The following is a 12673-nucleotide window of genomic DNA, read 5'->3' as shown; positions in this document are numbered from 1 at the left end:
AAACAAAAAGCATAGTAGTATAGGTGCACATTGTTTGATGCAAAAACCCAATATAAATACATGTATCCAGCCATTATTCCTGAGCCTCTGTTGTCTGTCAGGCAGAGCTGTTTACAGAACAGAGAACAGAATAGAGCCTACCCTTATGTTTCCAGATTCGCTGGCAAAACTCACGAACTAGTTGTTCAGCTTCAGAGCTGTGCACAAAAGAGGCAAGGTACCTTTTACTCCTGAGATCCCAGGACTAGTCCCTTGAAAGGAAAGAGAATGTCTTCTGACCAAACAGCCAGTGCAAACAGGAAGAGGAAGCAAGCAAGAGTACTCTGGAGGAACCCTAGCCAATGGACAATAACATTAGGGTGCTTCCCAAGAGCTTGAACCGTGGGCAGGGTCAAAAATCAGGACTGAGTGCCTAGGTGGATGGTGGGAGGGACTGGGTGAGGAGTGGGACATGAAAAGCAGACAGCACACACGAAGAACTTCAGAGACCCCAGGAGAGGTACCTTGTGCTTGTTAGCAGGAGTCATGCTGCCCAGGCCAGGCGAGACAGTAGAATAGGTATGTTTAGGGCTGAACCTATCCACCACGTGCTGTCCTGAAAAGCTTCAGATGAGAATGTCCCGCCAAAGATCCCAATGTGCCTAAGATTTCTCATTCTTGGTAAATTTTGTGTCAGAAAGTAGCAAACTAATATTTTATGCTTTGCAAAATATAAACATATTGTAGCTTTAATATTTTTTATTCTCTAAACAACTCTGTAGAGCAGGAGAAGAGGAGCACACTAAGTCTTGGTTACCTATTCTGATCTCATTCTCTGGCCCCAGGGGCAAAGGGGCCCCAACCCACAGCGCTGCAAAAGGAAGGATCGCTGGACTTCCTTAGGCCCAGGTGGGATTTGGTGCACAAACTGGAGGCTTGCTCTGAGATCTCCAAAGGCCCGGGTAAAACCACATTTAGGCACAAAGACCGCGGGTACCTGAAGAACAAGAGATGACACCTTATCCAGGCACTCAGACCAGAGGACCCTAAATATTCAAAGGGCGCGTGGCAGGCAGGGACAAGGATGTGCGTGCGCCCCCTGCCGCTTTTCCCTTGCGTCTGCCGCTACGGGCGGGGCAGCTCGCGTGCTGGGGTGGGGCTTTCCTTCTCTAGTCGGAGGCCAGGTCCCAGAGATGAGAGAGCTGACAGCTCCTGGCCTCAGCGGCTCCCTCAGCGGGCGCGCCCGATCTTCTGCGCCCCGCCTGCCCCGGGTAAGTACTCCTGGACTTCACTGGGCTCTCTAGTCTTTGCCTCTGCTGTAGCCACTCTGAGATTGTCCAGCTTGGTCTGGGGCCCCTTCTGCCACACATTTTTGTGCTTGGAGGGCCCAGAATTGCTGAAAGTGATTGGGCACTCCAGGGGCTTCTCTCTTGGCATCAGACCTTTCAGAGAAGCCAGTCAGGTCCTTCAGTTTTGAGGACGGTTTGAGGACCTCAGTTTTCTCCGACTTGGGTATCCTGTCCCCAAACTTCTTCACTCTTGAAAATGAGCATATACCTGTCCGGCATTGGGGAGTCCTTTTGCCTTGGACCTAATGTCTTTTAGAAGTTTTTTGCAGATGATGGCAAGGGGGCTCCCCACAGGCCGCCTTAGCTATCCCTAGGACTGGGGCACCACAGGCACAGCCAGTGAAAGTGGCGCAGTAGCAAGTCCCTTCATGGAGATGAGAGGGCAGTAACAAGTAAAAGTAACGCTTTGGAGGGACTTCCACCATTCCGGGAATTGTCCAATTAGTGGCACCAGAAATATATGCCTTTTCCAATCTTGAGAAGCAGAAAATTATGGTGTATAGCTTCTTTCAGAAAGAGACAGGACCCTGGTGCTGCTCGGCCCTGGGTTTCTTCCCCGGTCCCAGTTGGAGAGCTCTCTCCCTGTTGGAGATAACACTCGTTCCTTCCTAGGGCTTCTCCTGGAAGGGGGTTCAGGCCTTGCATAGTTCTAGTACAAGGGTCCCCACCCTCCAAAAGCTCTATTTTTTTTTGCAACTGTTTCCACTGTTTGGGTTCCTGGGATCTTTCTCGCTTTGGTTACCCCTGTCTGGGGTGGGAGGTGTAGCTTGGCTCCTGAGGACTGTATCCAGCTAAACTTAAAGGCTCAACTCTAGGAGAAGCTTGTGTGTACACCTTAGGGCTATACCCCAGAGCTTGAGGGGGGGTACTGGATGGTGTAATTTGACTTCTCCTAGTCTGGTCAGGGAACTCATAGTAGGAGACACTTTAGGTCTCCGAGCCAGGTTCACCTTTGCCCATCATGGGGGGTGGCCTGCCTTGGTATGAGACCCTGATGCAGTGTGCAGTGGCTGTCTTTTTTCATGAGCAGGGGCATGGCCAAGAGCTGGTTATTCCAGACTGGCCCTGTGAGGTGTCTATTGCCAACCATCTAATGGTATTGTAATAGACCATTTGACTATGTCTGTGCAGGACTGGCAGTATTTGTGTTCGGAACTAGTATGTTCTTTCTACTTTGCCTTCCCCAGTAACCCAACATGGCCTCAGGGTTATCATGAATGCAAAACTAGAAAGAGGACTAGAATATTGCTACCAAACACACAAGGGACTGCTTTCTGTTTCTATTTTCTACTTATTTGTTATGTATGACGAACAGCTGTTACTTTCACCTGTGAAATTTGGTCAGCTCATGTCTCAGTGAGTAGAAGGTCCATAGGCCACAGAGGTCAGGCCCTGCTGTCAGCATAGGGTTTTCCTATGAAGATCACTCACATGTCTGTTGCCCATAGCCCCATGGCTCAGCTCTGTTCTGGGCCATGAAGAGTCCATTGTGAAGGGTCTCCCCAATAAGCCTTCGTTGAAGAGATGTCCCCTATCTGCTTCTAGGGTATGAAAAGAACATGTATGGAAAGGAAATGACCCCAAGGGACATTTGTGTGAAGTTGGTCTGATCCTATAGAGAAGGGCACACAGCATTTGGAAAAATGGATCATCTAGCTGCAGTGATGTTAACATTGTGCTGGGGATATAGGCAGAGACCAAGGTGCAGGACAAAACTCAAAGTAGTTGTTTGAAGACTTGAGGAGACTGGCTGGGGATCCCAGCAAGTTGCTTCTTGCTCTCCCCGATGTAGGGGCATAGAGCAGTATCTATCAGCTCTTGGTGCTTTATGCAGCAACCTGCATTTTAGGATTTGTTCCTCACATTTCAATGGAGACATGGAGATACATACCCTAGACTACAATGATCAACAAGTGGCTGTTCATGAGTCTGGACAGGCTCATGCTGCACCCAGATCATAGCCTTTGTAGCAGTTCCTGCCATGTGAGGTAGGAGAGTAAAGATGGTTCATACCAGCCTCTTGCTGTGGTCTCTGTGCTCCTACTAACCCTTGGTTGATTCCTATTCTAACCTTTAGTTCTGTTCCCGTTTTGAGACTCATTTGCCCATGGGATTGGTCAGGCTGGTGGTGCTGGGGCTTGGGCTCTTCTAGGATGTAGGGGTAACCCTCTTCCTTCACTGTATTTACCTGAAGGTTCGTCCAGTGGGTATAGCATGTATGTGGCCCTCTGAGGATGTCAGGAAGCATCCCTGGCCTGTTCTCTGGGGCCAGGCCTGGGTGTGGCTTGGAAGTTTCCTGTCTGAGTTGAAGTCCTTTGCAGACCCAGCGGGATGGTTTGCGTTCTGGCCTCCAGCCACTGCTTATCCAACCTGGTTTCTTGGAGAATTTCACTGACTGAACCTGTGGCTGGACATACGTTGAGGCCAGCATCTCACAGGACATCCTGCTCCAGCTCATAGCCATTGCTTACCACCCATCTCTCTATCCATCCAAACCCTTCTGCTTCCCCATCCCTGCTTCGTTAAGTATTTTCCCCTTCAGCCTGAAGATTTTCCTCCGAGGTCGTCACCCCTGAAGTTCCCTGCTCTTTCTGTGGTTGAACTGCAGTGGTTTCCAGGCTCATATGTGGTATGACTTGCCGATGTTTTCTGCAATTCTATGCACTGGCCTTTTACTTTCTTTTTAAGTTAAAGATGTTTTATTTTACATTTGGTGTGGATGAGTGTGCAGTTATTTATGTGCACCACACGCATGCCTGGTGACCATTGGTGGTTGTATGCTACGATGTAGGTACTGGAAACGAAACCTAGGTCCTCTGCAGAAGAGCAAATGCTCTTAACCGCTAAGACATCTCTCTCGTGCCTCCTTTTACTTTCTTGCTGGTTAGTGTAATAAGACAGAAGTTTTATTTTGGTGAAATCCGATTTAGCTGTTATTTTTTTTTTTTTTGTTACTTGTGTTTTTGATGCTCAAACTAAGGCTATTGTCACATTTCTGGACACGAAGGCTTATATTATTTCATTGCGATCCTTTTGTTTCTGAGAGTGTTGAAGCTTTAGCTCTTACAGTTAGGACTTTAATGAATACTGAGTAAATTTTTTTTCAAGTGGTGTGAGTTAGGGACCCAGTCTCACTCTTTAGCATGTAGATATCCATTTGTCACACCACAAGTTGTTAAGGGACTGTCTTCCTCATTGGGTAAACTTGGAACTATAGTTGAGAGTCAGCTGACCACAGTATGACTGTCTTTGTGCCACATGTCCTCTCTTCTTAAAATTTAAAAGTCTTATTTACTTATTTATTTATAGGTGGGTTTTTGTTATATAGCTGAGACTGGCCTTGATCTCATGATCCTCCCCCTTAGTCTCTCAAGTGCTGGGGTTACAGATGTGTATGACCAGGCTAGCTCCTGTACATTTATAAAATAAGATTCCCTGGAGATGAAGTTACAGGTGCTTGTAACTTACCTGATGTGGTTGCTGGAGATCAGACTACTTGGGTCCTCTGCAAGAGTAGTATGTACTCCTAACCACTGTGCCATTCCTGTGGCCTGTTCTACACTGACTGCTAAGGAAATCTTTTACAAAGGTAGGAAGAATTGTACAATGAGCCCACTTTGCTCATGAACCAGCACAGATGGCTAATTATCAATACTGACAGACATGGCTTCATTTGGGCCTTATTCTTTCAACCAAACCATCTAGACTCTGTTGTCCTCCTGGACAAATTATATAGAAGTGAATCCTTTGTGTGCTTTCTCTCTCTCTCTCTCTCTCTCTCTCTCTCTCTCTCTCTCTCTCTCTCTCTCTTTCTCTCTCTCTCATTTGTGTGTGTGTTCGCACATATAATCACTTCTTAGTTTGACTTAATCTTCAACTTGAATTTGATTAAGTTTAATGTTAAGTATTAACGGTAACTGGACTAATTATAAAAGTAACAAGGGAACTCAGAAGAGTATCCTAGTATAGAGGAAGAGTGATTGCCTAAGGTTTCCTCCACAGAGATGGAATTCAAGCCTTTTGGGAGTTATGATCCAACCCTCCAGAGACCAGAAGAGGTTGCTGAGATTTTTAGCTTCTGTAGTACTAAGAGCTAAGAGAAAAATTAGTTCCAAAGCCAGAAAATGACCCTTTCCTCTTCAGGGTCCTCTGGTGCCCTCTTCTGGCAGGGGTAACATCATGCTCATTCTAAAAGGCAGTACTCTAAGGGCCCAATATCCTTATGCAGAGTGGGCAACCAAAGGTGATTTGGAACCTAAAAACAGAGGTGGATGACCAGTACTGTTGCCCAGTGTTTCTATACCTTCTCATGGATGGTGTCTTCCCTTTTAGTTTTTTGGTGTACACATCTCATAAATCCCACAATATACTATTATTATTGTTGCTTAAATTGTCAACTACTGTTTTATTTATTTAGTTTTAAAAGTGTGTATGTGTGTGTGTGTGTGTGTATGTGTGTGTGTGTGTGTGTGTGTCGGCACACGCGCGCGTGCACGTGCATCTGTATGCCAACAGAAGCCAAAAGAGGACATTGGATCCTCTGGAAGTGGAATTATAGGTGGTTGTGAGCTTCCTGACAATGGTATTGGGAACTGCACTCTGGCCCTCTGAAAAATCAACAATCTTTCTTAACTTTGCAACCACTAAACCACCTATCCAGACCCGCATTTCAAGAATTTAAAAAATAAAAAACAATTCTTGAAAGACATTTTTACAATATGTAGAATTTTCGGTTATGTCATTTTTAAGTGCTTTAGTTTTGTTGCTTCTCTATTGTTTTGCTTGTATTTTCTCTGATGAGGAATCTGTTTTTGTCCTCTATTGTTGTATTTTACTGTACCAAATACTGTAGTATTTGCAGTTTAAAATTATTCTATTTGTCATGATTATGAGTTATTTGTATATGAAATACTTCAGTGTAATCTCCCTTGTGTTTTGTTTTGTTTTGTTTTGTGCTTGGATTTCACTGAGCCTCTTGGATACATAGTTCATGGTTTTTACTGCGTTAACTTTTTTCTACTATCTATTTAGCGTTTCCTGGTCTTTAGAGGTCCACTTACACATGTCAGGACTTTAGATATATCTATTTTATTTTTTACTTGGGAGTTATTTTAAATGTTATAGCTTAAATGATGACATTCCATTGGTTCATTGCCAGGATATAGTTCTAGGATTAACTTTTGCATATTGTCCTTTTACTCTTTGGCATTGTTTAACTTAACGGTTAATGATCTGAAGATTGATTGCTTGTTTTTGAGACAGGGTCTCACTGTATTAGTTTGACTTGCTTACAACTTGCTATGTAAACCAGGTTGGCTTTAAACTCAGAGATCTGCCTGCCTCCGCTTCCTCAGTGCTAGGGCTAAAGGCATGTGTCACCATGCCCAGATTATAGGAGGTTCTTCAAAAGTGTTTTTCCCCTTAGTTGATTTTCTATATAGAATATCATATTGCCTGTGAAGACATGAAGTTTGAGTTCTTCCTTTCTAAGTTTATTTCTTTTTCTCACCTTGTTTCTCTGGCTAATCTGCAATGTGATGTGTGATAGGAGTGAAGAGAACAACGTGTGTGTTTGTTCCCGATTGTGGGGAAGGCTCAGTCTTTCAGCCTTCGGACTCGACTTGTAGGAGATGCTCTTCATCAAGGTCATGACATGACATTCCCCTTTCTCTCCATACTTTTAAGTGAGGATTTTAATGACCATAAATGGATTTGGATTTTGCCAGATTATCTTTGTAGATAACAAAATGATCATATTTTTCTTTATTAATGCTAATGTAATGAATTGCAATGCTTGATTCTTGAGAATTAAAAAAAAAAAAGCAGAATTCTTTAGAGAAATTCCATTGAGGTCTGGTGCATTTTGTGTTGCTGGATTCTGTGTAGTAATATTTAATTGAGGATTTCTGTGTCTAGGTTCATGGAGGGTACTGACTTAAGATCTTATTCTGTAATGTCTTTGCTTTGGTAGCAGAACAAGACTGAACTCACACATGAATATTGTTTAGTTTTTCTCACATAAGCAATGGAATTAGTCTCATTTATATTTTAAATTAGTGGACTATACCAGGACTATTTGGACTTGAGTTTTCTTTGTTAGGATGTAGAACTATTTATGCTATTTATTTTTCTTGAGTGAGCTTTGCTAGTTTGTGTCCTTGAAGGAACTGCTCCGTTTCATTTAAGTTGTTGAATTTATGGGGAAATTATTTGTCCTAGGGTGCTTGGGTAACCATGGCGAAATATCACAGACTGGGTAGATTAATAGCAGACCTTCCTTCCCCACAGTTCTAGATGATGGAAGGTCAAGATGCTCTTCAACTCCGTTTCTGGTGAGAGTGTCTTTCTGGCTGGTGGATAGCCTTGTTTTCCTTTCATCCTCATTAGGTGGTGAGAGAAAGAGCCCCAGTGCCTTTTGCTCTTTCCTAGGAGCACAGCTCTGTGGAACTACAGTATTTACCCAGTGACCTCACTTCCTTAGTCACCTCCATTCAGAGTCTCCGCTTTAACATATGAGTTTTGGGAGACATAGGTCAGCTCATAGCCACATCTTCTTGTAGCCTTCCTAACGTCTGTGGGATCTGTGGTAAGTCCTCCCTCATACTGTTTCTTCTAGTCCATATCATTTATATTTCTGATCACTCTGGGTAAAGGTTTATCAATTTTGTTGATATTTTAAGAATCAATTGTTAGTTTCATTGATTTTTCTTCATTTTTATGTTTTAAGTTTCATACTTTCTCTTCCTTGTTTCTATCCTTACTTGATTTAGGTTTATTTTCTGTTCTAGTTACGTCAGTTAGAAACTTGGATTATTTACTTGATATTTTTTCCTAATAGGTACTTACTACTCTGTTTCACAAAGTCTGATGTGTTTGTATTTTCATATTCATTCATTTATGTGTTCTTAAAATTATGAGTTCCTTGCTTTCCAGACATTTGGGAGTTTCCCAGATGTCTTTCTAGTTTACATCCATCATACCAGAGAACACACTTTGTATGATTTCTGCCATTTTGGGTTTATTAGGAATTGCGTAAGTCCGACAGTAAAGTCTATCTTGGTGGGTATTCCAAGTGCACAGAACTAACGTGCATGCTGGTGGTGTTGAAGGGTGTGTTTTGTAGCTCCCCTGAGTTACAGTCAGTACATCATTTGTACATGCCAGGGCAGTACTGATTGATCACTGAGGGTGGGTTATCAGTACCTGAGCTGAAACACTTTCTTACCTATGTTAGTTGTTGGTAAACATTTAGGATTATCACATTTTCTTAGAAGACTGGCAATTTTGTTAGTTTTCCTTTGTCCCTGGTGACATTCTTTTGTCTTACACCTGCCTGCTACTCCAGAATGTGTGATTAGTGTTTGCGTGGAACGTCTATTCTATGAGTTCTCTTTTTCTCTGCGTGCCTCTCTTTATCCTCAAAGGGGATCAATCGCGTAGCTCTGACAGTTTCACAGCCACTTTAAGGGGGCAGAAATGGCATCTCTTCCAGATAATACATAAACGAGGTCAAGTCAGGGATACTCATTTCCATTCTCATGGTACTGGGGGATGCTACAGGGATCTAAGGGAGTCCGTGAAGGTTCGGATGTCCTCACTACTAGAAATATCAAGACTCTACAATAGGAAAGAGGGCACTTCTATTTTATGAGGGGACGTAAAGTCACCAACTTTGAAGTATAGGTCCTGGGCTGCTTTAGTGACTTCTGTGGGAGGCATGTGCATGTGCCTAGCACCACAGCACACTGTTAGCTGGGCTGTAGATAGCTGAGCATGAGTGACCATAGTGGAAGTCCAGCACATAGGACTAAGAAGAAATAATCCACAAAAGAGTGGGGGCAAGTTAACCCTATGGGCCTGTGGGTACAGGAGGGACAGGTGGTATGGCTCTGAATGCAGCAGCTTCTTGAGGCTCAGTAGCACCCTGCTTCACCAACTCTGTCACAATTCTATTTGGAGTAAAACTATGAGAGGTTCTTACAGACCATCACCTCGTTTTATATTGTACGACTATCTATAGTTCTGTCTATATATCTATAGTACTGAGCACTCCAACTTGCAGCGCTGACCTGCACGAGGGCCAGTGTATCTTACCGACCTCCCTGCTGTCGGGTCACTATAGTAAGCACCTGTGGGGATGTCATGTTGGGTCTCTTCATGTGATTGACTCAATGCATCCTTTCTCTTTTAGGATCAAAGATGATGATTCCATCAGGAGAGTGTACATATGCCGGTAGGAAAAGAAGGAAACCCATTCAGAAGCGGTAGAGTATCATCCTGACATCCCTGGGAAACAAGGGGCACCTTGTGCCTTCATGAAGAGAGAGAGTTTTACAGGCAAACATAGTCTAAGGCAGGCTTTGGCGAACCTTCCTGGAAGGCATGGTCACAGTGGCCTTTGGATCTCATGCAAGCATGACTTGTCACTGGCTTTCTTTAGCAGGCAAACTTACCTTAGGCAGCTTTTCTGACCAGGACACAAAACACTGGCTGGAGTTGCTGGAGATCTTATTTGGGTGAGGGATATGTCATCAATATGTTTGGAACCTTTGTTCCCTTCAGCAATGAGTCATTCTGCCTGTGGAAAGAGCCCCAGGGTTTAGTCCTTACACTCCAGAAGACAGAGGCTCTTTGGGGCTCATTATCCTCACCTAAGGGTATCTGAAGGTATAGAGATGGGAGAGCCCAGGCCTCAGACCCATGCCCCTCAGGGACACAATTGTCTGTAGTCTTTTCATTTGTCCTGGGCCTAACTTGAAACTCTCAGAGCAGTCAAAGTGAGAAGTGTGTGGTGATTTCATCAATACCAGGGTTTAGTACATTTTCCAGGAAATCAGTTGAATTACAGCTTCCACGAAAGGCCCATAGGCTGCCTCTGGCTCCTGGTATAAAATCCAGTGTGTGCATCATCAGCTGGGGAATTTTGTGTGTGTGTGTGTGTGTGTGTGTGTGTGTGTGTGTGTGTGTGTGTGTGTAAGAAAGGGGAGGGAAAAGGGGAGAGAGAGGTTGGTTTGGGATGGATGTTCTGGGTATGTGTTTCAGTGATGCAGCTACATGTGAGGCTAGAGTGCAGCAGAATGTGAATGGGGCACCCACCAGCAGCTCTTTCTAAGCTTGCTCTCTTTGTATGTGACAGAGATACCCCTGTTGGCCTCCAGGGCTACAAGAGTCTGTGTAGAGTTATGGCCTTATGGTCCCAAGGACTGGCAAGAAGCTGAGGTTGCTCTGAGTGTCAGGCTGGACTTTGAATGTGGTTATTTGGAGATTGGAGCCACCACCCAGTGGGGCTTTGAGGTAGGCTGGGGGGTAGGTTTTTGATAAGGGAAGAGTGCTGGAGAGGGAAGCTGAATGCTCTAAGGAGAAGACATAAAGCCCATGAGAGTAAGCATAGAAATGTGCTCCTCTGTGACAGAGACTTAGATCTGTTTACATAACATTTATCATATAAATAAGAACAGAGAATAATGCTGTCACTCAGCTGAAACAGGGGTATCTGATGGACAGTATAGAAGGAAGTGCAGCACAATTTTTTGCCTTCATGATATTTTTATTCCAATTCAAAAGTGAGGCCATGTTTGAGACATCGAATATTTACATTTTACTTTATTTCATTTGTTTTTGAGACAGAGTCTCACCATGTATCCCTGAAGGGCCTAGGATTTACTATATGTACATCAGACTGGCCTCAAACTCAGAGATCTACCTGTTTCTGCCTCTCAACTGCTAAAATTAAAGGCAGACACCACCATGACCAGCTAGTATTTGATTTCTGGATGCTCTGAAAAGATGGAATGCTTGCCTGGCTCACAACTCAGGGAAATGTCTCCATCCTCTGTCCCCTTTCAAGAAGCATCTGGCTTTAGCATTGTCTGTGGATGCTTCATGAGATGTTCATGCAGTGTGTGTTTCTTCTTCTGTATGTGCTCATACTTGGACACCTCAGAGCCTGTGCCATAGCCTGCGCTTTCTCTGCTACACAGTCTAAGTATATGAATTGTACTCTTCCAGGGGTGTTAGCTCAACTCATTCCTTTGCCGTCCACTAAGCCCTGTGGTCCCCAGCTGCAATGGAGATCTGCAGCACACATCAGTCAAGACTTTTCCACCTTCTCCAGGGGAGATAGGGATATGGGTAAATGACAAAAGCAGCCTGATGTTTGTGCCACCTGCCATGCGATAAGTGGCAAGTAATTTGTAAATGTTCATTCAGCTATCAAAATTCTCTCTCTCTCTCTCTCTCTCTCTCTCTCTCTCTCTCTCTCTCTCTCTCTCTCTCTCTCTCTTTATAACCGTGTTACCCAGTAGTTATGGGTATTTCTGAATCCACAACTTTCTCCCAGGAGTGAATGCCTGGTGTCACCATCAGCATGCTTGGTGTGCCACATCTTTTTCTCAAAGGACCCCAGAGTCTTTACCATGGACAGTGTCTTCATCTCATGACAGTGTGGAAGTTGTTAATACTGATTCATTGTATCTGCTTTTTAACCTTCTTTTTTTCCCTCAAAATTGTGTGTGTGTGTGTGTGTGTGTGTGTGTGTGTGTGTGTTATGTGTGTTGAAAGAGTCCTGTGGTTACCCAAAAATCTGAAAGATTCTTGTAAAGTTTCATATTTGGTTTTACATTTGAGTCTGTGATTAATTTAGAGTTCCTCCTGAGGTGCCCTGTCACATGAGTACTGGCATTTACTGTTTTTATGGATACCCAGTGGACTGAGCAGCCCTTGAGCTGCCTTAGTATGTTGATCTAGTTAATTGACTTGAGGAAGGATAGATATATGGGTCTATTTGTAGATTCTCTATTCTGTTCCACTGACTCAGATTTTTGATTTCCCTAATATGAATCCATCATAAATATTGGAACTTTATGGAAGGCTTAAAATCAGGAGGTAAGTTCTCCTGATGTATTCTTTACAATTGGCTGGTTTAGGGTCCTTGTTTTCCGTGTAAACTTTAGAGTTAATTTCCTAATCCCTGTTAGCATTGAATCTGTAGGTCAGTTTGAGAAAATACAGTATTGTATTTTCCAACCTAAAAACATGATATACCTTTGCATTTACTTATGTGCATTACAATTTTATCAGCAATGCTTTTTTTTGTTTTGTCCAAGTGTCCTGGACATCTCTTGTTAAATTAATCTGCAGTATCCTGTATTGTTGGTGTTAAGGGCTCTTTTGTGATTCTGTCCGGTGGAGCTGACTAATTCCTTCTTATCTCTTGCTGTCTCTTGTTTATGTGTTGTTGACCATCTTGGGTGAACCACTCCTCCTCACTTCTTGCTGTTTCTCTCCCAGAAGTCAGTGGGAACTTTACCCTGCCTCCAAATCTGCCCTGGATGTGAACCCACCAC

General features: G+C 43.6%; 1 protein-coding gene across 2 annotated transcripts in view; it reads left to right on the top strand.

The window, feature by feature from the left end:
* The first annotated feature begins 1168 nt into the window (after positions 1–1168).
* Ahrr (aryl-hydrocarbon receptor repressor) overlaps positions 1169–12673 on the top strand; it is a 94371-nt gene continuing 82866 nt past the window's right edge. Inside the window, exons 1-2 of one of the 2 annotated variants that reach the window (XM_031360397.1) lie at positions 1169–1250; positions 9520–9592. In XM_031360397.1, the coding sequence (XP_031216257.1) occupies positions 9528–9592 (65 nt within the window). In that variant the 5' untranslated portion in view covers positions 1169–1250; positions 9520–9527. The remainder of the gene's footprint in view (positions 1251–9519; positions 9593–12673) is intronic. The other variant, XM_031360396.1, reaches the window with a different exon arrangement.

The sequence above is a fragment of the Mastomys coucha genome, unplaced genomic scaffold, assembly GCF_008632895.1.
Source record: "Mastomys coucha isolate ucsf_1 unplaced genomic scaffold, UCSF_Mcou_1 pScaffold8, whole genome shotgun sequence".
Taxonomy (NCBI): Eukaryota; Metazoa; Chordata; class Mammalia; order Rodentia; family Muridae; genus Mastomys; species Mastomys coucha.
Note: the sequence above shows the minus strand (reverse complement) of the source record. Positions and strands in the feature narration are given on the sequence as shown.